We start from the raw sequence: 27,525 nt of genomic DNA, 5'->3' as shown, positions 1-27,525 counted from the left end.
TTAGCAGACTTGCTGAGCTGTCTATGTTCTTTTCCAGTTGAAATACTTTGTCTTCATTGTCTGATGTTCTCTCTTCTAAGTGATCTACTCTGCTGGTAGTATTCTCAATTGAGTTTTTAAGTTGGTTTATTGTTTTCTGCATTTCTAGAATTTCAATTTGTTTGTTTTTTATTACCTCTATCTCCCTGTGAAATTGATCTTTTACTTCCTGGATTTGTTTGTCAATGTGATCTTTCATTGTCTGATTTTGCTGTCTCAAGTCTTCCTTGAGACTCCAGATCATCTGAAGCATATATATCCTGAACTCTTTATCTGATATTCCATCTGTTGCAGCTATTACCTCTTCTAAAGTTGAGTTGACCTGCATTGCTTGTGGTCCTTTCTTTCCTTGTCTTTTCATACTGCTCGCGTTTCTTTCTGCTTGGTGCAACTGTTGTGTTTTGAAATTTACCCCCTATTTATTTATGTTGCTCTTGTATACTTGAAAAGTCTCCCTTGCAGGTGCAGGCGGCGGCTGTGCCCCTACTCCAATTGGGGTGACGTGTCTACCACGCTGGCGGCTCTCTGGGCCTGTTCCGGGAGTGGAAGGCGGCTCTGCTCTGTCCCTATTCCAATTGGGGTGTCGTGACTACAATGCTGGCAGGTCGCTGGGCCTGTTCCAGGCGTGGGCGGTGGGCTTGGCTGGCGGGATTCCACCTAATGGCAGTCCCTAACTACCCTGCTTGCTAATTAATGGCTTCTCTGAGGCGCCACGCCTTCTGTAGCTGCGGGGCAGGCCGCGCGAATCAGTTGGCCTGGATCTCCAGGGTCCTGCTGCTGGCTGTTTTGATGTTGCAAGCTGTTGGAGAGTGGTGGTGTATTCTTCAGCTTTCCCGGATGGTGGCCGCTGACTGCCTGGATGGAGTGTCCGCTGTTTTGATGTTGCACTCTGAAGGAGAGTGGCGGTGTATCCTTCAGCTTTCCCGGATGGTGGCCGCTGACTGCCTCGGTGGAGTGTCCACTGTGGGGGATGGGACTGTACCGCTTCCTTCCCCTTCTGAGATCCCGTGCTCGGTCCAAGGGTCCGTGTGGGCTTGGCTGGTGGGATTCCACCTAATGGCCTTCCCTAACCTCCCTGCTTGCTAATTAATGGCTTCACTGAGGCGCCACGCCTTCTGTAGCCGCAGGGCAGGCCACGCGAATCAGTTGGCCTGGATCTCCGGGGCCCTGCTGCAGGCTGCTGGGATCCCTGGCACTCTATCACTTTGATTTTTTCTGCTTGCCCCTCCCCCAGCGCTGGCTAGCCAGGTTTAGTTTTGGCTGCCACTGGGAGGAGGGGTTGGAGGTCAGGTGTCTCTGGTTTCCCCCTAGTCTTTATGGAGGCTCAGCTTGATACTCCCTCTCCCGGCAAGCCTAGGAGAGATTTTATGCGAATTCCCGCTGTCTGAGGGGTGAGCTGAATGACACCGACCTGTTTTGATGTTGCACTCTGAAGGAGAGTGGCGGTGTATCCTTCAGCTTTCCCGGATGGTGGCCGCTGACTGCCTCCCAGTTAAATTATTTGAAAAAATGATTTGGTTCATAATCAAGGCACTTAAAACTGTGCCTGGTGTATTCCCAGTAATTTTTAACTTGAGTTGAATTGGCAAAATTAATATCAATGTTCAGTGTGTGCAAAGGATATCAATAATATAATACAGGCACTCTGGTTTGAATAATTGTCCTATAATAGTCCATATATTTAAGGTTTATTTTCAAGGGTGTTTTATTTAGTGAAAACTTTGCAAAAATAAATCATATTTGGAATTGTTTACTTCATTGTAGAGTATGTACTTGAAAGGAATTGTTGACATATGGTTATTCTGTTTGCCATTGGCTTCTGCCATAATGTGCTCATGCACCTCAAACATAAAGGAATGACACCAAGCATTTATCAACAATAAACTCCAAAAATTTGATTTAAAAATAAGATTTTTTATTTGTTAGTTGTTTATCACAAGTGTATTTCATAGCTAAAAAAAACACAAACAAAAAAATACTGAGAAATTGGGTGGCCAAAGTCATGAGCACATATCTTATATGTCTTTGCAACTCATTCATCAAAAGATGTTAATTTAAAGTAGTAGTTTTTTGTATTTACTACACATGGTAATTTATTTCATATCTTTCAAAAAGACACACATGCCTGGGTTTCTCTCCAGGGATATGGATTACATTGTTTTAATGCAATATTTATTTATTTTTATTTTTGGAAATTAAGGAGCCCTTCAGGTGATTGTACAGTTTAGCCAGAACTAGGAACCTTTGGTTCATAGTTGAAAACACATTAGCTCTGTGTGGTTTCCTTGTGTGTTGTGTGGAGTTGTCCACTTCAGCCTTTCATGTGGGGGTATATAGAGAATAGATTTGCCATGTTGAAAAAAAATCAAAAATTTTTTTAATATCTCCAGGTGTGTAGTCAAACTCCTTGTGGAGGAAATATTTTTTTCAGTATACCTATCTTGTTCTCTTGCTTTTATATTAAGGAAATTTTTTATAAAAAAAAAATATCTAAGGTTATTCTAGGTTAAAAATCATAAGTAGACTATGAACACCAAAAAAAAGAGATTAAACTAAGTTGAAGATAAATTGTGTGTTATGCACATTTTTACTATTATCTCATGATGAAAAATAAAAATGAATCATTTAGCTTTATTTTCAAAACATAGTCCAAATTGATTTACCCAAATTATTCCCTATTAAACACACACACACACACACACACACACAAACTTGAATGTTCTTAAAAGTGTTTGAATAGGAAAAAAATAGTAAAGGATATTGTGCTTCTATACCATAGGTGTAATTCTTCAGTTTCTTAATTCTTAGAAAATTTTTTATGATTATTTTTTGGTGCTGGGAATTAAACCCACAGTCTTTTGCATTCAATTGAACTATATCAATAGCCCTAGAAAAGTTTCATGATTATTGTGTCCTGGGGAAAATCTGAATTCTTAAGGCAGGCTGTTGTGATTCTAAGTTTAAAACCTGAATAACCTTTTAGTACCTGTGGCATTGTAAAATTTTATTAATTTAGAAAAAAAATAAAAATCGTTCTCTGAAAGAAAAGAAAAAAAAGCATAAAATGCAAAAATATCTCCAGTTCCATATCCTTCCCTGTATCTCAGCAATTGGCAATACTCTTTTATAACTGTCCTTATGAAGAGGCAGTATCTCTTTGCCAATATGTGAATTTAAAAATGGCTACTATATTACACCAAGTAGAAGAGAGAGAATATGCAAATGTACTGGTATTGTGCTTAGATCTAAAGTGTCTTGAATTCTTCCTGTTTTTGTCTTTGTAAACCTCATCATGTTGAGAAGAATAAACTCATATTAGGCTTATGAAGGAGAAGAGGCTATGTGGATGAGAATGAAAAGACCAGAGTGGACAGCCATCTCTCTTCCAGAAACAGGGTAACCATGTCAAATAGCTGAGCTTACACTTGTAAAGTATCTGCTGAAATCAGAATAGCCCTGATAAACCCAGTCCAAATTTGGCTTGCTCATAAACTGCTCATTTGAATCATGAATTAGTTTGCTGGTAGTTTGTGATACTTAACAGCTTTGTAATATTTAATAGCTTAAATGCATTTAATAGAAACAGGAACCAGAATTCAAAACATGCTAATTTCAAGTTAACTGCATAGATTTAGGCTTGGAAAAAGCCCTGAATTTATTTTTCTTGATTTAATGTTGAAAGTCCTATAAAATTATATTGAGTAATGCCAAAATTCATGTAGACATGAAAATTTTATTAGTACTTTAACTCAGAGCATAATCTGCAACAAATATAAACCAGACAACCATAGCTGGATCACTAGGATGAAGGCCCAATGGCAAAACAAAGAAAAAATTGATCTTTTTTTTCACAACTAAATTTCAGTTTCAAGGTGTAGACAGATATGAAGACACGAGGACACTTTTCCCTGGATTTGCATCATTCTTTGTTTTCTGTCTAATATATGAAAAGGCTACTGACCTTAACAGTTTTCAGTTTGGAAGAATGGCCTGCCTTAGGCAACTCTCACCTTATAGCACACTCCTGGGTCTAAAAATACCATTTCTTTCTCATTTGGTTTAAAGGAGAAATATTGTTAAGGAAGACGTATTTCCTCACCTCTGATAAGAAAGGAGGGTTTTAGTCATTCAATTATCTGCAGTCCAGAGAATCACAGCATATCAGATATACACTTGTAATGTGACAGCCATTTGTCACATGTGCTAATGAGTTCTAGGAATGTGGTTGATCTTCATTGAGAAGTATTAGAAGTAGAAAGAAGTGTGAGATTTGAAAAATTAATAAAAAATACATGTAGTTAACTAACAATTTTCATTGTTTCTATATTGGAATGATAAAATTATGGATATTTGGGTTAAAAATATTTTAAAAAATTACTTAGAAATTATAAGCATGATTTTATTATATAATGTAATGTTTAATTATTTTATAACTTAAATTATTATAAAGTACCAATTATTTGTAACAACCTATAAGTTATAAGATTTTATAGGAATTTATTTATACATTCTTATAATTATTTATTTTATTTGTTTTCCTTACAAACTCTAAAAGTTCAGTTACACATATACTTATCATTTTATTTCTTCCAACTATGATGCTGTAGAAGATTGTCTACTTTTTCTAAAATCTAGTTGCTTCAAAATTTCTGAACATGAGCTGGGTGTGTTGTTGCATACCTGTAATGCTGGTGAATCAGGATACTAAAGAAAGATAATCATAAGCTTAGGGAAAGCCTGAAAGACTTAGTGAGATTCTGGCAAAAAAAAAAAAAAAAATAGAAAAGAACTGGAGATGTTCCTCAGTAATGCATCCCTGGGGTCTATCTCTGGAACAAAAGCAAACAAACAAACAAACAAACAAAAAGCCTTATTTAGCCAGAGTATGAAGGTTATGAAATCCAAAAATGTAAAGTAATTCTTACTCTATTATTTGCATTTGTGAATCTGTCATTGGTATTACTGTCATTGATAATTTATATAAAATTATATTCGACATTAAATACTTATGTCCCCTTAAATGGCCAGGTGTTCTTGCACATAGAAAGCTCTGAGAAGGAATATAATTAATGTTTTGTTATTTTTGGGTCCTACAGCCTGAATTGAAATTACTCACCTTACACTCTCAGGCACAGGGGTCTAAGCATGGTATTTTTCTATTCAGGTACAAAATTATAAAATAAAAATGATTGAGGTGATAATTATTGAATCAGAGGAACAACCAAAGAAAAGAGGTAAGGCTTCAAAATCTGGGAAACAATTCATCTCTGTCTCAGGCAAATCTCTTGATCCATCTCCAGGTTTTTGGATGCCTGGGTGGCTCTGTAATGGGCCCTTTCCTTCTGACTTTCAGGGTCTAGAGTATTTAAAAATAAGAAGACTTCAGGGCTGGGCATTATAAAATAAAAACAAATGGGCTGAGTAAAAGTATTCATAACTAATTGTGAGAACCTGCACTTTCCTGAGGTCACCTTTGTAATCTTTTCACCCTAGTCTAAATTTGATAGAGCTCCATATACTGCCACATCTGTCCCTAAGAATGGGGTTGACAGTCAGGATTCTACCTTTTGTCCTCTGAATGGTGACCTCTGACTGGCCTGAAACCAGCTCTGTACTTTCTTACCTACACCCCTTCAGAGTGGTTATTAAATACAGGATAAGGACATGAGAATTTTGACTCATATAAATAATTCATATTTGAGAGGAGTTGTGGTCCAAGGAGTTTTCAGTTTCTCTTTCCTTATCAGGGGGCACCCACTTTTTTAAGTGCATCTTCCAATGTAGGCAAGCATGATTTTCCTAAATGCCATATTTTCTCTGGTATATATTATGAAGTATTGTTCCCTGGAATATTTCAAATTACACAGAGTTTTAATTCATTTTTTTCTCTTAGTTTTGTGTGGAATTTTAAAAAGTGAGTGTGTGTGTCTGTGCATTTGTGTGGTTGTACTTTTACATGAGAGGAACATGTTATTATAACATGAAACTCTTTAAAAATTATTTGTACCTAATGTCAGGTGTGAAGATGCAAGTTCATAATCTCAGCATTTTAATATGCTGATGTGAGAGAATTAACATTTTGAGAATAAAAAATATAAAGGGGAGGTGAATGATGCTCAGTGTGTAGGCACTGCTGAGTTTAATCATTGATATTAAAATAAAAAAATCTTTGAACTTTTGTTTATTTGTCTTTCATAAGCATAGACAGCAAGTTTAGGTCCCCATTAAGAAAGTTTAGAGTGTGATGTCTCTTCAGTATCTGCCATGTCTTTGAGTGGCTATGGGGTAAAAATTACATGAAGTTGACCCAAGGTGTCCACAGGTTCCATATTTGTTGAATTACCTAGAGAATGCTAACCTGTTTGTAATCCTCTCTTCCTACAGAGCAGCTTGTGGTCAGGGAATGGAACACCTTGTTGGACTAGCTGGATACTCTAGATACTCTAGAGATTACAGGAATATCCTTTATAGGTTTCATCTAAATAATTCAGATATTGGAATATTAATATTATTTTCCCCAAAACTTAGGTTCAGCTCCCCAGAAACACATTACTGCTCAGATCTATTGATTCTGTAACTGAAAAGAAAGGGAAATATGATTTTGGTCCTCCTTTTTCTTAATGATGTAGGGAAGATTGAGTATACAGGGCCAGAATTTGAAATGAGAATAATTATTCTGTAGCAAGGATTTAGGAAAAAAAAAAAAAAACTAGTGTGTTTGTGCAAACGTCTTCAAGGAAAAACTCAGTATATGCTAATTGGAAGACATAATGTAATGCCTCAAGTTTGGGGTGGTAACTAAATATTTAAATAAAAAGGATGGTGGGTTTAGGATGTCTCACTTAGTCTAATATTTTTATTTCCTATAAAATGCAATTCATCACTAATATTTGAAAGATTAAGAAAAGTTGCCAAAGAGAAAAGATAGAGGCAAATTTCAAATAAAATTGTATTCAAACTAAGGTAATTTTTTGAGCCTGAAAAAGAACATCATTGAAGGTTAAGTGAGATCTTAGTTGTATCTGTGGCTATAATTTTTATTGCTGTGGAGCTATTTCTAGAATGTCAGATTGGAAAAAATTCAGAGATAGGTAATAAACAGCTTTTGTTTTTTTAAATCTATTTTGCAATACTTCAAATTTATCAAATATAAGATATGGATGCATCCAAAATCTTAGGCTGTCAAGGGTTTCTTTTTAGAAGAAATAGCAAATAAATAAGGTGAAATGAAAATGGACCAAAGGAAGTTAGAGCATTCATATCTTTCTGGGCATATTGTGACATGCTAGTAATCACAACAACCTGGAGGTTGAGGAAGAAAGATCAAAGCTGAAGCTTAGTGTAGCAACTTAGTGAGAGACTGTCTCAAAAAAAAAAATAAAAATAAAAGGTCTAGAATATATCTTAGTTGTAGAATACCCCTATACCAAAAAAAAAAAAAAATTAAAATTCCAAATGAAGTATCCTTTTCCCTGAAGCCAATGAATACTTAGGAGTTTTAAGAAAATTGTGTGTATGTTGGTTTGGGCTGCCATGAGACAGCTTAGTATTCTTAGAGTTTCATACAAAGGAAATTATCTAAAGAATACCAACCTGTTTTTTAACAAATATTTTGTTCTTACCCCTGAATGTAAAAGTGTTCAATTAAATATTATTTTATGTAAAACAATGGGAATATTCAGAATGAGTATCTGAATGAGCATATTTAAAATAGTGAGGATCTTCTAAATCTTATTGGGAAAGGGGCTCTTCTATGGCAGAACATAAAAATTGGAGGTAATATCTTCAACCACTTATTTCCTCAAATGGCCTATATAGTGTCCCATTTTCCTCTGACATTTTTTTTAAATTCTATGCAATGTTTCAATTGTCAACTTCCAGATTTATATAATTTATAACAAGCTGGTATACATAAGTGTTCTTTTTTATCAGAATAAGTAACTTGAGTGAGTAAATGTATAGACCCCTAATTTATAGGAAATTAATTATAAATATGAATATTTTTCTGTTCTAGGGCTTCAAACTGGCGCCTAAATTAGTAAAATTTGATAGTAGCGAACACCAAACTTGTGGGATCTGTACTAGATGGTATCAGAACTGAATTATTGGACTACTAGTTGTTGAAATATTGGTTATTGTGCAAGTTTGCACATTTGGTATCAAAAGTGGTTGCAGAGTCAGGAAAGGTGGCACAAACCTGTAATTATAGTGATGTGGAAAAATGAGGTAGGATAAAAGTAAATATGATTCAAGACTCAGTAATTCAGAGACCCTAAGCAACATTGTAAGCCCATTTATCACAATAAAAAAAATCAAAACTTCTTGAAATGCATTTCAGGGGTAGAGTGCCCCTGGATTAAATCTCTAAATTAAAAAAAAATAATGCTGAATCAGAAGAAAGGCTTCACAGATCAGAATGTTATACTAATTTCATGTATGAGTTTGTTCACTAGTGATAACTGAGACCCTGGTAAAAGGAGTATTTCCAAGCTGTCAGAGAGGCATTTAGGGTGCAAGAGCCTTTAAGAATTTTTTTCTTAACTGCTTAGTATTCTCTCAATTTCTACTTTGAAATGAGCCAAGTGAGGATACAGTTTCACAGTGAGAGTGGTTTTACAAATCTGGGAATGTTACACCTGATATGTCAGTTTCCTTATGAACTGAGAGATTAATAGTCTATTCACTTAATTTGCTTTTTTTATTTTTATTTTTTGTTATAACTTTGTGCCATGTGATTCAAGTTGACCCAAGTACCTAAGTGTTTTGTAATAGTTTGATAGTTAAAAATTTTATTCTTTTGTTTTAGAAGTGAGTTGTGATGTTGTAAATGTAATTTTTAAAATACAGTATAGATTTATGGTATATTTAAATAATGAGAAGATAGACAACTTTGGAGATAAACATTCAAATAATTATGTGGACTGTTGAAAGTTTTGGTGTGTCTTTAGTGATCTCTTATGTCTTCTACACACTAAGGTGACCACTGTCATATGAGTATAGTTATTACTTACAATTTTGCTATGCAATTTTGCTATGCATATCTCAAGTATCATTGATTTGTTTGGTGGTTCTTCTTTTGAATATTCAATAACTAATTGCAACTATTACTTATCCTTTGAAATTATGTTGGATTTTTTCCACTTTTTTTGCTTCAGTGTTTTGCTTTACATGTGCTGCTGGCTGGGTTTCATTATACCAAAATTATCCACCAATTTTACTGCTTAAAATGAATTATAGGAGCTGGGGATATAGCTCAGTTGGTAGAGTGCTTGCCTTTCATGCAAAAACCCTTGAGTTCAGTCCCAGGCACCACAAAAAATGTATCTTATTGAATGGTTGACATCACTACCATTTGTGAAAGCCACCTCTTTTAACTCTCATTAAAATTTGTATGAAATTAAATACTATGTCATTAATCACATGGTTTATGTGTTATGTATTTCTTCATTTTTATTTCAGGAACCATTGACATTAAGGGATGTGGTCATTGAATTTTCGGAAGAGGAATGGAAATTCCTGGACCCTTCTCAGCAGACTTTATATGGAGATGTGATGTTAGAGATCTGTAAAAACCTACTCTTTATTGGTGAGCCTAAATTTCAATCAGAAATTTTAATTAAAAACCAATATTTATTTTTTAACTTTATGCAGTATGTTATGGTAGCTTCTATTCTGCATTAAAAAGTTTGTTTCTTGTTTTTAGTACAAAGATTGGGCATTTGTTTATGTAGAAAAGAAAATGTTAAAGATTTTTTTCTTTTTAGGTGTAACTTATCTTTTCTAAGTAGTGATTACAATGTAGAGAATGAAAATGGTTTCAAAGTATTTTAGTGTTTTTGTCTAGAAAAAAATGTTTGAGAAAATAATTTTGTAGACTCTCATAGGATATTTTCTCTTTCTTTTTTTCTAATGAGGGTAATGTTAAAAAGACTTCTTTAGTTACCAAGAAAATAACAAAATGTGACATATTCCATCAAAAAAAATATTGATGTCTTTATGTAATCTTGGGTCACCACTTGGTCTCCAATGAAATAACCTTGGGATTTGAAGAGAAAAGTGACAGTAGACATATCAAATTGGGTAGAAATCAATGAAGCATAGAATACAGATAAGAGACCCAAAATTAAAGAGGAATTCACATTTAAAAATGTTAATTGATAAGCTAAAATCTGACAGAAAATATTTTTTCAAGCCAAGGTTTTATTCAGTTGCAATCATTAAAGAGCATTTCATACTCTCTGTTTACCATGCATATCAATTATTTAAGCTCCTTCTTGTTCTTCAGTGATCTCCCTACATTTCAATTAACAAAATATTGTAGGAAAATCAAAAGAAGAGGGGCTGGGGATGTGGCTCAAGTGGTAGCTCGGTTTCCTGGCAGGCATGCAGCCTGGGTTCGATCCTCAGCACCACATACAAACAAAGATGTTGTGTCCACCGAAAAAAAATAAATATTAAAATTCTCTCTCTCTCTCTCTCTCTCTCTCTCTCTCTCTCTCTCTCTCTCTCTCTCTCTCACTCCCACTCCCACTCCCACTCTCTCTTTCTTTTTTTAAAAAAAGAAAATCAATAGAAGACACAGATAAGTGACAGGAAATGTGGCATAGTGACAGAGAGGCCAAACTGCCAAGCTTTATTTATATCAACAGGTTAATTTAGGTCATTGGCATCACTAGTACATACTGTTCACTTTATTACTAGGCAGATTACAAACTTAGCAACATTATGCAGCTTATTTATCAGTTATATACTAAGTTGCAATGTGCAGTGTTAGGAGTTTTGTGTAGCTCTCAAGAAAGTCCATTGTATAAACTTACTGTTTTATGGACAGGTTTAGACTCAGTGAACCATTGTGCTTGTCTAAAAAGAGTTTCTTTATTCCAAGGAGTTGTGTGCCAGAGATTATGTTTCAGGCTGTTAATACTCTAGTGCAGAGCCTTTTCAAGTAGGGCACTGCCATAGCAGCTTTACATTGTACATGTATTTAATTACTTGACTAGTTCCTAGGGAAAATTACAGGGCATTCTAAGGCAGGGAAACAAAGTCTTGTCACCCCTACAAATTATTCCACAATGACTGTGAGGATATGCATAACCTGACATTTATTTGCATTTGGAGACTGCCTAGAAAATCTGCTCATTTCCAAATATCTCTAGGCAAACCGTTGTAAGATATTAATATTACAGGAGAGTTTCTTTAATATAATTTAAATATTTATTCATTCAAATTTTTCTCATCAGAACTTTATTTGAATGCTTATATTGAGTATTCTGTAAAGTTTTTCTGCCATGTAATGAATAGCAATATTTCACAATACCTGCTCCTAGTGGTTCTGTAAGTATAGCTGATCAATGTGGTTTGAAGAAGAATATTCAGGACTTGGGCTGTAGTTTAGTGGCAGAGGGCTTGCCTCACACATGTGAGGCATTGTGTTTTATCTTTAGGACTACATAAAAATAAATGGATGAAATAAATGCATTCTATCCATCTATAGCTACAAAAATTAAAAAAAAGATTTCTATTGTAATACAATTATTCATAATATTGTAGGTAACATTTCTCTAATTCTTGTGTCTTTTTTGACTCTCACTCTTTAGAGAGCTTCAGTGTTGTTCATTATGTTTTCTCACATTAGTGATACTGTTTTTGTTTTTATATCTATATACAATAATTGAATAGAAATTATCATGACTTGTCACTTTAGGACAACATTAGGTAAAATTAAACTGCATGTGACCCATATGCCAATTTTCAATCAAGTTTTCTATGCTTTTACTTACAAGTACAAATATTACCCGTGTTTTATATATGATTGTATATTGCCTTGATTATTTACTCTGCTTTTGTGCTTAATCATGTAATGTATCTAACATTTGCATGTGTGTATATGTGTGTGTGTATATATATATATATATATATACACACATACACACACACATACATACATACACATACACACATACACACATACACATACAGCAGATTGAACACAGAGGTTCTTTTAATATTGAGCTACATCATCACCCCCTTTTGACTTTTAGTTTGAAATAGACTCTTGCTACGTGGCAAAAGTTGGAATTGTATTTCCATGTTTCAGCCTTCCAAGTAGCTAGAATTAATGGCATATTCATCATCTCTACATACATAAATCTGTTCTTTTGTCTAGGAATAAGACATTAGCTTTTAAAATGTACCATAAAGATGTTTACAATTCTTTTATCTTTTATATATTTGTCAAATATGTAATTGTGGTCAAAACTGTATATCTTTGCTGAACGTATTATCTTATATATTTTAAATTTACTGGTCAGTTCTGTTCATTCAAAATTTTTTGTAACATTTTTTTTCTAGAAAATTTATATCACATTTTTTCTTCAAACAAGTTCTCCTTTTCCTTACTTTTTCATCCCTAATGCCATTCATTTTGGTAGATATCTCTCAGAAGTAGAATTACCTGGTATTTTTGTTGGGGGGGTGAATTACTATTTTACTTAACATACTCTCCTGAATGTTGATCATTGTAGATATTATATAGCTTATTATCTTTGAAAAGATTTCTAACATTTTCATTCCAAATTGCCTTCATGTAGTCATTTGAAATGATATTTGATTTGCTTGCCACATTGGTCTCTTTTGAATGTTGTTTAATGAGGTCTGTAAATATATTTTGATTTGACCATCAAGTTGAGTGCTAATTGATATACTTTCAATTTTATTACCCATGGCTTTCTCATTTAACCTCATTCCATTGAATATTGTAACTTTTATTATTTTATATCAGGAATTACTATTTAAATTTTTTTAGTCTGTGCAGTTATTGATGTACCAAGAATATTCTAAAGAATAGTTCAAATAACTTATTTTGTTTACACAAAAATAATATTGATTGTTTGGTATTACATAGTCTTCTTAGATTTTTGGGGGTGCTACTGGCACTTTTTTTTTTTTAGAACAGGTGCTTAACCACTGAGCCACATCAACAGCTCTTTTGGGGGAAGGGTACTAGGGATTGACCTCAGGGGCACTTGTCCACTGAGCTACATCTAAAGCCCCATTTTTTTATTTTACATAGAATCATGGTCTCCTTGATTTGCTTAGCATCTTGCTGTTTATGCGGCTGGCTTTGAACTCACAATCCTGCTGTTTCAGTCTCCCAAGCTGCTTGAATTACAGGTGTATATTACTGTGCCTAGCTGGCAGCTGTTTTTATATTTTATTTTGTGACAGTGCCTAGGTAAGTTGCTTAGGGCCTTGCTTAATTGCTGAATTTGGCTTTAAACTCATATTCATAAATTTTGAATATCACTTTCACTTTTGCTTTCCAACTTATTATTTTATGTTACAAAGCAACTTCAATATTTTAATATATTTAACATTTGTCTTGTATTTTTAACCTGATCTCTTTGGAACAATATTCCATACACTATAAAGAAGATTGCCTCTGTAAACCTAATTAGTTTTTAATGCTTTTTGAAGTTTTTTCATTCCTGAGTACTAATGCAATGATTTTTTTTAATTTACATCAACTGGGGATTGATGTATCCTACTATTACTGTGTTGCTTTTTATGCTGTTGAATTTTTTTCTGTGATTTCATTCTATATATAAAAAATATGATTGGAGTTACAAATATTTTGATTATGATTGTATTCCAGTGATTAGTCGTATTTATCTTTATATGATATTGTACTTTGTCTCTCATTTATATAATTATTATCACCTTTGCAATTTTGAATGTAATATTTGTTATAACTTTTTGTTTTTAGACTTTTGTGACCTTATATCTTAAGAAAACATTATGTAGATTTGCATCTGACATAGTTTGTTAAGGTCTGTAAACAAGTCAGGATGGCGCCTGGCATTTTGCCAGAGAAATGTTAAGAGTGCATAAACAAGCCTGGATGGTGCCTGGCAAAATGCCAGAGGGAGTGGTTTGAGAAGTAACAAAAGCAAGCCATTAAGTGTGGAGATTCCTTATTGATTGACTGATGTATTTAGCTTATGCTAATTAAGATAAGCTGTGTAAAATATATAAATACCTCTGTTGTCCTACAATAAATGGCTCCTACTCCTGCTGCATCAATCTACACAAGTTGTTCGTCACCCCCCAGTTATTTTGCTGCAGCCGGACTGCGGCAGAAGATTTGCATCTGACATAGTTAATATATTTTTAGGTTTAATCTTGTTAATCACATTGTTTTCTGTTTAGTTTTTTACAAATTAGTTTATTTCTACTTAAATTCCTGATGAGAAAGAACTTATTTCTGTAGATTTCAAATTTTTTTGATTATTTATAAATTTTTCTACTATAAAAAAACTGCCTTAATTTGTATTTCATAGATTTTATGGTGATTATTTTATTTTATTACCTTCAATGTTTATTTTATCATTACTTTGGAATTATATTAAAGTACATAGGATCTCACTGAGGTGCTTAGTGCCTCACCATTGCTGAGTCTGTCTTTGAACTTATGGTGCTCCTGCATCAGTCTCCCAAGATACTGGGATTACAGTCATGTACCACATCTTCCAGCAGTACCTGTGTATTTTAATTAATTCTAGCCTTTGATATATTTTCTTCCTCAAATTTCTAATTCATGAGACTGTGTGTGTGTGTGTGTGTGTGTGTGTGTGTGTGTGTGTGGTGCTGGGGATTAAGCCCATCCCTTTGCATGTGAGGCAAGAATTCAAACATGTGAGCTGTGTCCCCAGCCTGATACATTGTTTTTAAAAGAATATTTTTAGTATATAATTTCTAACTTTTCTGTTGCTATTTTTTCTAATTTTTTTCAATTTTCTACATTGATATTTAGTTTATTAAATACGTTTAAGGTGGTTTTCTGGCATTACTTAGATAATTAACAACATCAATTTTTGAACTCTCAATTACTAGTATTACATTGTTTGCTTTAGTTGATTATACTTTTTATTGTGTGAGCTATTATTTTCATTGGGATATTTCTATTCAAAATCTGTTCAATTAGATCATTATAGTCATTTTGGAAAATATTTGGAAGTTACAAAGTAAACAAAAAAAAAGGTGATGTGCAATGATATATAAATTTAATTCCATATAACTGGAAAGCTGAGACAGTGGAATGCCATTTTAAAATAAATTTCAGCATCTTTTTCATAAACTGTCTTTAAAAAAATATATAGATATAGAAATGCCTGTGGATCTAGTTTGGTGTTAGAATACCCCTGTGTTCTCTTATGAAATAATCCCCCAAACATAAAAATATAAATAAACAAATAAGAGATATTCATTTCCTGAAACATTTGAGTCATTGGTGGATTCTGAATATGTTGAACTGAAGGGATATGATTTGACATTGTTGTAGTAATATTAGTCAGTTTGCATTTTGTCCTCATCTATGGTGCTATAATTTCTTAAGATAATTTTCAAAATTCTCAAAGCTTTTGTCATCATGTTGTAGTAAATTCTATGTATTTCTTGAGTAATAATCACCTTGAATCATACTGTTCTGCGGCTATTCCCCCCCACTTTGATAAAGTTTTATATAATTTCAGAGTTATTCACCATAGTAAGTGAAATAACTTCCTATTATTTTTTTAGGTATGTCTCCTAATCAAAACCAAGAATTTTCAGGAGAGCAAGAAATACAATATTTTTTGCAAAACTTGAAAAAGCAAAGGTATGGAAAGCAGGACAGTTAATACTTGGTTTTAAACAAGAAATTGAAATTGAAAGAGAGGGAAGTTCAGAATTTGTCTTAATGAATGGAAAAAACATGAAAATTATTTATTCAAAAAATTACAAGTTCATCAGGTTATATTATTACAAAAATCTCAGAAGACTGACTGCTCACCTAGTGCCATTCAGTTTTTCTTTCATTAAAACTTTAAATTGCACTATTGTAATTGTAAAAGTTTTACTACTCAGTATTTTTCGTAAAACCACTTGCAATACACAATACTTTAAATTGCAAAAACATGTATCAAATTACATTTACACAATGTTTACAGGGCATTATGAAGCTGTATCTTAAAAATACCTTTAGGATAATAAAGACTCAACCAGTTTGCTCAGCTTTAGAAATAGAATTAGAATAGAAATAGGCATTTTAATGAAAAAAAAACTCAAAAAGTTATAAAATGCTTATAGTCAGTTATGTTTTTAAAACTTTTAATAATCTCTACATAAGCGCAGGTTAGAGAAAAGTGTATAGATCATTAAAGTTGCAGCATTCTAATCTGTCTTTTTTATAAAGTAAGGAAAAGAGATTTTCTACACAGTATAGACAAATTGTCTAATTTAAACACATGCATACTATTTGTACTTAAAAGAAATACATGCAGATTAAGGAAATGCTGAAACAAGCCTTAGTAAGACATTTCTGTTGAAAAGAACAATTCAGTAATTAAATGTGCTTACAGTGAAAGTTTGGTAGGTATTGCTTTTAAATGCAATAATAATTAAGCAAAAAAAAAAGAGAAGCAGTTGAATCTTTCTAAAACACATCAAATAAGCATACAGCTCATCTGTCATGTATGACAATCCAAACACAGGAAAGTCCCAGGAAATTTCAGCACAGTCTCCCAGAAAGCCCACAGCCCAAATGGCTTGCAGGAATCACACCCACAGCCCAAATGGCTTGCAGGAATCACACCCCAAAAGCAGACATGAGGGTCTTGTGAGAATTTTTAAAGGCTTCTGACACTTTTCTGGGATCTTGCTAAGAGGTATAAAACAAGCCTGAGATAGAAATAGTAGGGATGGTGTGGGGCAAATGAAGAACAATGAAGGGCTTAAGCTAATAATTGTATAACCCTTTGAGAAAAGTAAAGCAGCCACAGTGGTGATTTAAGACAACCTTTGAATGAGGAATGGCTTACCATTAAACTTCTCCTCTGTAAGAAAAAAAAAAAAAGATCTATAATGTCTTTGTCATTTCATGATTCTGTCTACCATTGCAGAAGCCCACTTTTGTAGAACCTTCTCCCTGAAACTTGATAGTTTGAGTCAAAGGTGCTTGTAAATATTTATTTATAATTTCAATTCAAACTGAAGCAGTCTTTGTGTAGTTACCAATGTATTTATGGCTCATAAGTTAGCATAATTACTCCATGTCATGGGACATCAAGCATCCCACCTGAGTAATTTCTTTTTTGGAAGGTGATGAGGCATCTGAAAAAAAAATAAATATCTGAAATAATTAGTAAAGGAATATAAGACCAGGCAAGAACTTATGTTAAAAGCGGTAAAACATCTTATAGATTCTCTAGACCACATAAGTTCTGCTAGATAATTTTTCCAGTTCTTTATTTAAGGGAGTGTGCATCAAAGTAGGAATAAGATTTCAACAGGAAGAGTCTTTCTTGAGACAGGTTGATTGGCATTCTGACATGTCTTACCCATCTTTGTGATGCTAAGTGGCTATATGGCTCCAATGGATGATACCATCTCCAGTGCCATGCTTAATTTAGACAAAACTAGGTAATATATAACATGTACTGGATAGTCTCAAACCAGCTGGATTTCAACTGTGAGTTCCCAGATACTAGACTTTTTTCCCTAAAGGCTTCCATGCTTTTTTTTTTTAATTTCATGCACAGTTTATAGATATCTTTCAGCAGCTCCATCTGACATGCACTGCTTCATCTTTCATATCAACAGGGATTTTGACCAGATTCCAAGTGAATATCCCAAAAGATTTATGCATTTTTGTGGTTTTGGGTGGAATGAGAAAAACTTTCCAAGTGTGAGAAACAGAGACTTCTTGGATCCTATACATGTCCCTAATGAACTAAATCCTGTTGCCACTTGATTTTTCTGAGGCCTTAGGACTACTTATCTGAATCTCAAGGAATATGTTTTCAACAAATCAAAAGTATTCTCTAACTTATTTCAGTGAGCTAGTTACATAGAAAGAATTTTAAAAACACCCTCAGTGATAGATATTTTTGCTGGAAAGTTGAGCAGCCCAGCTCAGATGAAGTTTGCTCTTTGGCTTAATGAAGAATGTTCTGGCACATCAGGGTAATAATATGTCCCAGTGCCTGCAGGACTCCCCACAAATTAAAACTAGACAATAGTGTGTTGGAGGAAAGGTGGAACTGTAGGGATGTGGGGCATTGGCTAAGCTGGAGAGAGACAAGAACACATATGGCATTCATATTTCAGGACCTGTGTGTGCTTTCAAGTATATTTGAACAGCATTCCTCTAAAAAATGAAAAATTTGCAATGGAGTCTATTTCATGCTTTAGTTAGTCACTGGAATAATTTAAAATTCACAATTGAGTAAATATACACAAATATTTCTTTAGACAAGATTGAAGAAAAAGAAGGACAAGGAAAAGAAGAAATTTCTGAGTTTTAGTAGTCTCTCTGACTGTTACTTTACAAAAATGATGAAATGAACAGTTTCTCCTTGTGGCAATGCATGGAAGTATAATGAATGGGGGAGTATTTGTACTTACCTAGTATTGCTTAATTTAAAAGTAGAAAGAATTTTAAAAACACCCTCAGTGATACTCAGAGAGACCTATATTTATGATAAATCTTTTAGGAACTGTAGACAGTCTCTACCCTAAGTAATTCACAGCATAATAGATTTGGTGTAAAACAATGTAAATTCTGTGAAAGTCATTAAAATTTTCTTCTTTTTTTAAATCCTAGAAATCACCCATGTGATCGTTCAAAAGAGCTTTTCAATGAGAAAAGTGAAAAAGTTTTTAATCCATACCCAAAATTTATTTATCCAAGCTTTTATAATCAAGAGACAAATTACAGCTATAAAGTACGTGAAATCATTTTTAATAAAACTACAAGAATTTCTGAACTCCAGAGAATTAATATTGGTTGGAAGCTCTACAAGTTAAAAAAAAATGTAAAAGCATTTAAAAATTTCTCAATTCTTCATCAGAGCAGTGAAAAATCCTCCATAAGTAAAGAATGTGAAAAATATTTTACTCAAATTCTATGTGTTACTAAAAACAATAGGCTTTGCAATGGAGATAAACCTTACAAATTGAAGAAATGTGAAAATGTATTGAAGTGTTGCTCAAACCTCTTTAAACACTATAGTAATCATACTGGAGAGAAAATCTGGAAATGTAAAGAAATTGTCAAAGCTTTCAATAAAAAATCACACCTTCCTGAACACCAGAAAATTTATACTGGAGAAAAGCCATACAAATGTAAAGAATGTAGCAAAGCTTTTAATAAAAAATCATGCCTTACTCAACACCAGAGAATTCATACTGGAGAAAAGCCATACAAATGTGAAGAATGTGGCAAAGCTTTTAATCAAAAATCATGCCTTACTCAACACCAGAAAATTCATACTGGAGTAAAGCCATACAATTGTGAAGAATGTGGAAAAGCTTTTAATAAAAAATCATGCCTCACTCAACACCAGAGAATTCATACTGGAGAAAAGCCATACAAGTGTGAAGAATGTGGCAAAGCTTTTAAACAAAAATCATGCCTTACTCAACACCAGAGAATTCATACTGGAGAAAAGCCATACAAATGTAAAGAATGTGAAAAAGCTTTTAATCAAAAATCACGCCTGGCTGAACACCAGAGAGTTCATACTGGAGAAAAGCCATACAAATGTAAAAAATGTGGCAACGCTTTTAATCAAAAATCAAAACTTACTCAACATCAGAGAGTTCATACTGGAGAAATGCCATACAAATGTGAAGAATGTGGGAAAGCTTTCAATAAAAAATCATACCTTATTCGACACCAGAAAATTCATACTGGAGAAAAGTCATACAAATGTAAAGAATGTGGCAAAGCTTTTTATCAAAAATCAAACCTTACTCAACACCAGAGAATTCATACTGGAGAAAAGCCATACAAATGTGAAGAATGTGGCAAAGCTTTTCATCAAAAATCATGCCTTACTCAACACCAGAGAATTCATACTGGAGAAAAGCCATACAAATGTGAAGAATGTGGCAAAGCTTTTAATCAAATATCAAAACTTACTCAACACCAGAGAATTCATACTGGAGAAAAGCCATACAAATGTGAAGAATGTGGCAAAGCTTTTAATAAAAAATCATGCCTTACTCAACACCAGAGAATTCATACTGGAGAAAAGCCATACAATTGTGAAGAATGTGGCAAAGCTTTTAAACAAAAATCATGCCTTACTCAACACCAGAGAATTCATACTGGAGAAAAGCCATACAAATGTAAAGAATGTGAAAAAGCTTTTAATCGAAAATCACACCTGACTGAACACCAGAGTGTTCATACTGGAGAAAAGCCATACAAATGTAAAAAAATGTGGCAAAGCTTTTAATCAAAAGTCAGAATTTACTCGACACCAGATAGTTCATACTGGAGAAAAGCCATACAAATGTGAAAAAAAAGTGACAAAGCTTTTAATAAAAAAATCACACCTTTTTTGACACCGGAGGCTTCATAGTGGAAAAATGCCATACAAATGTAAAACATGTGGCAAAGCTTTTAATCAAAAATCATGCCTTACTCAACACCAGAGTATTGATACTAGGGAGAAACCATACAACTATCTATAGTGTAGCAAGTCTTCTAATTGAAGGTCACTTCTTAGTCAACACCAGAGACTTATTATGGGAGAAAAGCCATACAAATTTGAAATTGTGGCAAAGATTAATCAAATATAACTTATTTGACACCAGAGAATTAATATTAGGAAAAAGCCATACAAGTTTAAAGAATGTGGCAAAGCTCTTAATCAAAGATCACACATTTCTCAACACCAGAAAATTCATACTGGGGAGAAAACATACAAATGCAAAGAATGTGGCAAAGCTATTCTATTAGATAAAGTATTGTTGTTCACCAAATATTTATACTGGATGAGAACCATGTAAATGTTAAGAATGTGGCAAATTTTAAGTATGCTTCAAGTGTTAACAAGAAACAGGTCATTCATACTTGCAACAATTCTCACAAATCCATAGACTGTAAAAGTCATTTCCTGTAAGATCAAACCTCATTGGTCACCAGAAACTTCATACTGGGAAGAACAATTACAATTGCCCAGAGATAGCTCCACAGCACTGACTCCATAAAATTCCAACCCTTGCCCAACTGGCCATTATTCATTAGCCAATGGAAGTGGGCAGGAAGCACGATTGGATGCTCCGGCTTCTTTTCTCCTGTGGACCTCTCTAGGTTCACTTGTCATTTCCTCAGTTTCTCTGTATTGATTGAATTCAAATCATCTTTTTTTTTTCAAAAGCAATATTTGGACTTAAAGGCCTATTTATACCAAACCAACACATTAATAAAATTATCTTATGCCTGAAGTTTATGATCACATCTATGGTTTTCCCATAATCTCAGCTGGACAGAATAGTCCTATGTCAATGTCTTATTTATTTTATTTTGGGTGTATACTGAGGATTAAATTCAGGTGCACTCATCCACTAAGCCACATCCCAGCCCTACTTTGTATTTATGTAGAGACACAATTTTACTGAGTTGCTTAGGGTATCACTTTTACTACTAAGACTGGATTTGAACTTGTGGTTCTCCTGCCTCAGCCTCCTGCACTACTTGGATGCAAGGCATGCATCCCTGAACCCAGAAATCCATGTCTTTGCTTTGTAGTTAATTAAGAAACTTTACTCAGGATTTCATGTCCATAAAAAGCATTCAAAAGATGGTTTTTTCACACTTCAGGCATCAGATTCTGGCTTTTAAAATGTCCTGCATGATACATCTTAGCTTTCTACATCAAATGTAGAGTTCAAAAGTTTGAAACCAGGTGGCTGAGAAACAAAGATATAGAACAGCAAAATGCAACACATGTTGTGGTTAAATCCACACATGTAGTGGGTATAAATGCTCACACTAAGTAGACATCAAGAGGCCTGTACATGACCCCTGAGGGTCCTGAGCCTCCATTCAGACTTTGAGCCCCTGAGAATTCAGAGGGTCTGCACAAATGAGAAAGAAGCATACTACCTTTTCCAACCCCTAAACATACTATAGCGTTTACTAGACAGACCAGAAGAAGAACTGTGTGTCTTTGTACCAAAGTGTGGTTCTACTTGCATATATATGACATCTGTTTTAGAGAACACTGGGACAGTACCTGATGAAACATAGTTGCTTTTTTTTCTCTTAATAGAAAACCACAGCCCTGCACATTTTTTAAAACAATTTTGTTACAGTTGAAAAAAAATAAGAATGGTTAAAAAATGGTGTCAATGAAAAGCATTTGAACTGATGAGTCCATCCTTCCAGTAGCACTTACAAGGAAGGATACAGTTGTGTCACCCAGAAAAAGGCAGGTCTGTCCCAAGCCACACTGTGAAAGCTCAGAAAGTTATATCTTTCCCTGGACCCATCCTCAGCTCTTCAAGTTGCTTTACCATGTGAATGATGTTTTTAACAGTTAATAAAGTATGAGGAAATCTCTTCTACTGCAGTACTTCAGGTTCTTTCAGGATTCTGGAAGACTCAAACTTTAGCTGGGCACACTGGTACACACTTTTCATCCAAGCAGCAGGGGAGTTCAAGGAAGGAGAATCACAATTTCAAAACCAACCTCAGCAATTTCACATGAATCTAAGCAAACTTAGGAAGATCCTAACTCTAAATAAAAAGATTTTGGGATGTGTCTTAGTGGTAGAGAGCACTTTGGTTTGATCCCTAGTACAAAAAAAAAAAAAAAGACAAAGAGGCTCAGGTTTTGTGGTCATCAGACTCAGTTTATGCTGTACATAATTCTGAACAATTGCATTATTTAAAAACTTTTTTTAAAAAAATTATACTAGCTATAGTTACTTAGTGATTACCATAGTGCTATAAAGCACAGATACCTCCACTAACTTTTACTGTCACATAAATACCTCCATAATAATCCCACAATATTAAGATGATGCCTCTGTTGATGGAGGGATTCATTTGGTAGCCTCTGTTCAATTACTCTCTCACAACAGGTGTGCACTTAACCCCTGAAAGTTTCAGTAATTCAGACTCAAAAATCATGCCTTACTCAACACCAGGGAATTCATACTGGAGAAAACCCATATAAATGTAAAAAAGGTGGCAAAGCTTTTAAGAAAAGATTATGCCTTATTCAACACCAGAGAACTCATACTGGCAGTGGTTACACACAGTGGACATTGGGCATTCTAGAGACAGTTTTATTTTCAAGTAGGGAATAGGATTACTAAACATCATCATGATGGGCAAGCCTCTTACCAAAAACAAGCCTTTCGTCTCTAAGTTTTACCATGCTGAGGCTCAGGGTAGATCATACATGCTGAAAAAAAACTGGTATTTTTCTAATTTATTTTTTCTCCCAGTGCTTTAAGCACAATGATTGTCTCCCAGTAGTGAGGAAGGGAGGAAAGAAACAAGAGAAGGAACAGAAGGAGACACACAGCATATTATTGGAAGAAACCTAAAGCCTTCAGGCAGGAGAATTATTAATTTGGGCCTGATTGTGGTGCTACTAACTCTGTCAAAGAGTTCTACCAGTCTTCCCAAACTTACCAGTCTTGGGTCACTTGTCACTATCAAGCCAGATGCCCCTACTTGAAAAACATGCAAGATTCTTCCTTAGCAGAAACCCCATTGAGTAAGCAGTCTTTCCACCTCTTCTTTTCCAAGAATTAATAGTGAGTCATTGAGGACTTCACCTGCATTTTTGTGCATGTACGTGCGCACGCGCACGCGCGCACACACACACACACAAATTAATATTCAGGCCATCAGAATCTGCAACCCCATGCTGGAGCTGGTGACCTGGGACATTATCTTGCCATCTCCAAGAAAAACCTTTGACTTCTGATCCTGCACATTCCAGAATTTTCTGTGCAGTGTTTCACTTTCCCTTTCCAAGATGCCATCTGAGAGAAAAAAAGCTACAGTGAGATTCAAAGCCTTTTCACTGCCATCTTCTCTGTATCTGAGTAGTCTTTCCTTGTCCCATACATCCTGAGTTTGTGCCAGGCAGTTATCACCTGGTGTCAAATTGAGGATAAAAGGACAGAGGAGAGATTGTTGAAAGGCATCAGAATTCTCTGCTCTGCTGGCCAAGATTCATGGCTCACTGGAAGACACTCTATTAAAACAAAGAGTCCTGTTGCTCTGCAGTCACTCACAAGGCTTCATAGGGTCCATTAAAAAATGATCACAAACAGCGTCCCTTGCCTGAGGGAGCAGAGAGCAAGCCTCAAGAAGAACCTACAGAGTCATTTTCTTTTTTTTTTTCTGGAAATACAAAGCACTTGTGTTACCAAGGCCTTTTACAGTTGTGACTCTCTTCTTTGACAATGGAGCTTTTCTTACCATCAAGGGGATAAATTCTTAAACTGTGTATGTGTGTGTATTTTGGGGGCAGATGAAGTTACTGTGGATTTAACTCAAAAGCATTTTACAGCTGTTCTACTATACCTGAAGAAGATCCCTAGATGTGTTTTTGAATTCTACTGTGAGCCAGATCTCACTAAATTGCTCAGGCTGACCTTGAACTTATAATCCACCAGCTTCAGGCCCTTGAATCACTTGATTTATAGGCATGGACCACCTCACCCAGGCATGCATCATTTCACCCAGTCATGACCTTCTGGAGAGAGCTAGTTTTTACAGACTGTCAGCCATTTTCCCAAGTTGTTCATGTCAAAATTAACTAATATAATTATCATACTACAAATATCCTTCTAATTTTGCTCCCAGCATCCAAAGTCAGTCTTTGTGTGATATAATAATGGCATGTCCAGTTACCAGAATAACAGAGATGGCTCATGCCCCCTAAAGCTCACTGAAAATATAATAACATAATAACCCTAAATCCACTTATGCTGTATCATCTTTTCTTCCTGTGCAAATAGAAGAAAGTCTCTTTTACATGTTCTCCATCACCTCCCACACCCCTATTTCCTGACCAACCCTGGAGCTTCCCAAATGGCTCTTCACTACTGCTTATAGAAAGCTGTAGCTCTCTGTGACAGTGCATGTGTTCATGTGCATCTCCTATATATGATTAAAACAAACCCTAAGGACTCTTACGACAATGGCAAATCTATAAATCTCCTCAAAAGGGCCAGAACAACTGCATCTGTGACTTGTACCACTTAGACTTGGTCATAGGGAGGCACCGAAGCCCCTGCTTGCTGTTAGGCCTTCCCCATCTTAGTGCTGGGGAACACAAAAGGCTTCCAGAGGTGGGAGGAAAGGAAGGGCTCTGCACCTGGAATGTGGGAATTGTGCAGGCACTGTTCCTGTTGCATACAGTCTCTTCCAGCATTGTTGTAAATGTGGGTTGCAGAAGAGGTACATTAGCAGATAATGTCCACAATAGTCTGGAGTAGAGCTAGGCTTAGATTCAAATTCGAGATGTCTTCCCACCTTCTCAGTTACCTTCCTTATAAACACTTTAAAGCACCACAAAAAGGCAGGCCATATGTTCTGGGTGTTCCTAAAACAGAGTATACCTTTCAGGAGAAGAAAATATTGTCTCTACTTTTCTCTTCCAAATTGGTATTATTAGGGCCTATGACCATATCTCTGCCACTATCAGGACTTCAGGCTGTGGGCAAATAGTCAGCCTTTCCTGTATGAGGAGGAGGACCTGCACCATTTTAAATAAATTTCCTGCTACAGTACTATAGTAGTAGTACTGTGGTTGAAGGTCTTAATGAGGTCATTGCAACAGTATTCCATGAACATCTCAGCAGTAGAGATCCATGCACCCAGGCCCTTGGATCTCAGGGTCTGTCAGCCAGGGATGGAACTAGAAAATTTTGGGTGCAGGTCATTAAGGTGTAAGTTAGTGAGGTCATAATAACTTTTTTTTTTGTAAAGTGGTGAAAAAAATTGTTCTGGGAGGAGAGACCAAATCAGGGCACAGAGTGTAAGCCCCAACCATGCAACTGAATGGATCACAAATATTAAGATTTGTGAGCCACTCTGAGTCTCATATAATAAAGTTGAGCTGCAACCTGAGAACCCACATTTCTATCCAGTTCTCTGGTAAAACTGATGTTTGTCTGGGGCCCAATCTTTGGAACATAGGATCAACAACAGTATGATTTAGGATAAACTACTTCTTGCTAAATGATAGGGGACAGATGTGAGTGGTGAGAGCATGAGGTTCAGAGAATAATTCTATAAAGTGGGGGTCACTGTGCTGACCCCCACATGCTTTTCTCTTCATGAAGAAATTAACCTGCTACCCTGCCTTCCTTAAGTGGACATGGTAGATCACATTTATCAGTAAACTGTTATCTTCAGGAGAAAGTCAGGTATAAAATAAATGTCCATAAGAGGAAGACATGTTACCCTAAGAAGGGAACTTTTGTGACTCTTTCCACATACCAGATTCTGAAACCCAGAGAGATAAAAATATTTTTCCTAGCTCTAAAATCTACAAGAATTTATGGTTAAGAATCCAATTAGAATCAGTTGCATTGGCCAAGGTCACCAAAAGTTATCATAGCAATGGGGACTTGACAGTGGGATGCCATCCAGCAGTCAGTTCAAAGTTAAGTAGTAGGCCTGTGTGGGACTCTTTGGAAACTTCTCTGGGATATCCAACAAAAGTGGATTGTATGAAAGGCACACTGTCTTTCTCCCCTCTCAGAGGACCCATTATCTACCATGAGAGTGTCATTTTTTCCTTGTTTATCTATTCAATAAATTCATGCCTGTTATTCTGAGTGAAATGTCTGAAATCTTTCTGACTTAGATATAAGAATTAGAGTTTGAAAGGGGGCCTTCTTACTCTCTCAGTTTATATGAAGTCACCAACCTTGTATCATTAAACATTTACAAAGGTCTCATGATCTACATTAAGCTTGCTCCAGCTACACTTTCAAGATTTACAAAGTTGTAGTTTCCAGCTCTTTCAGGAAAAGTCAAAAGATAGAGCTAAGATCAGCTAAGATAAAGCTAAATGGTGTGACTGTCTTTTTCCTCATACTCTAGTGGTTAGGACCACCAGGAGATAAGGTTGAGCCCAGTTCCTGGGCAGCAAAGACCTTTGTTTCCCACTTCTGCATCCAAATTACCAATGAAGTTAGAATGGTCATCATCCACAGTATGTGAGGCCAGATATGAGATGTTTTCAAAAGATACATGTGCATTTTCATCACTTTCAAATACAGATTTGCATGTGAGGTGTTTTATGCTAGAAACTCACCAAAACAAATGGTAAGCCTGTACACTGGACAACCAGAAGAATTTCATCAGAGGATCAGTTCCATCCTGTATCTCCAGCATAAGGGGCTCTGGTAAATGCTTGGCTCAATAAACCACTCTTAGTTTAGAAATAAGCAATAATCTGATCTCCACCCACAAATTCTGTTCAGCCTATTCAAACCACTAGTACATGTAGCCAATCAGAAGTTATCCCTGTTCAAGGGACACTCAAGAAACTGGAATCCATAACCTGGCTTTACCTGTTCAAGAAATGTATCTCAGTTGATATGGTTTTTAGTATGCATTGCAGAACTAGTAAAAAAAAAAAATAATGTGCCTGAAACTAGGAACAAATTATTGGTTAT

At 35.1% G+C, this 27,525-nt stretch overlaps 1 protein-coding gene across 1 annotated transcript in view; it reads left to right on the top strand.

Moving 5' to 3' along the window:
• The window catches only part of LOC144250585 (uncharacterized), a 123,502-nt gene extending 102,159 nt beyond the window's left edge, over window positions 1-21,343 (top strand). Inside the window, 4 exon segments of the mRNA XM_077793478.1 lie at window positions 9,499-9,625; window positions 15,616-15,694; window positions 18,680-20,296; window positions 20,298-21,343. Of these exon segments, the coding sequence (XP_077649604.1) occupies window positions 9,499-9,625; window positions 15,616-15,694; window positions 18,680-20,296; window positions 20,298-20,427 (1,953 nt within the window). The 3' untranslated portion in view covers window positions 20,428-21,343.
• Window positions 21,344-27,525: the final 6,182 nt, after the last annotated feature.

Source organism: Urocitellus parryii, chromosome 16 (assembly GCF_045843805.1).
Source record: "Urocitellus parryii isolate mUroPar1 chromosome 16, mUroPar1.hap1, whole genome shotgun sequence".
In the NCBI taxonomy this organism is placed as follows: domain Eukaryota; kingdom Metazoa; phylum Chordata; class Mammalia; order Rodentia; family Sciuridae; genus Urocitellus; species Urocitellus parryii.
Note: the sequence above shows the minus strand (reverse complement) of the source record. Positions and strands in the feature narration are given on the sequence as shown.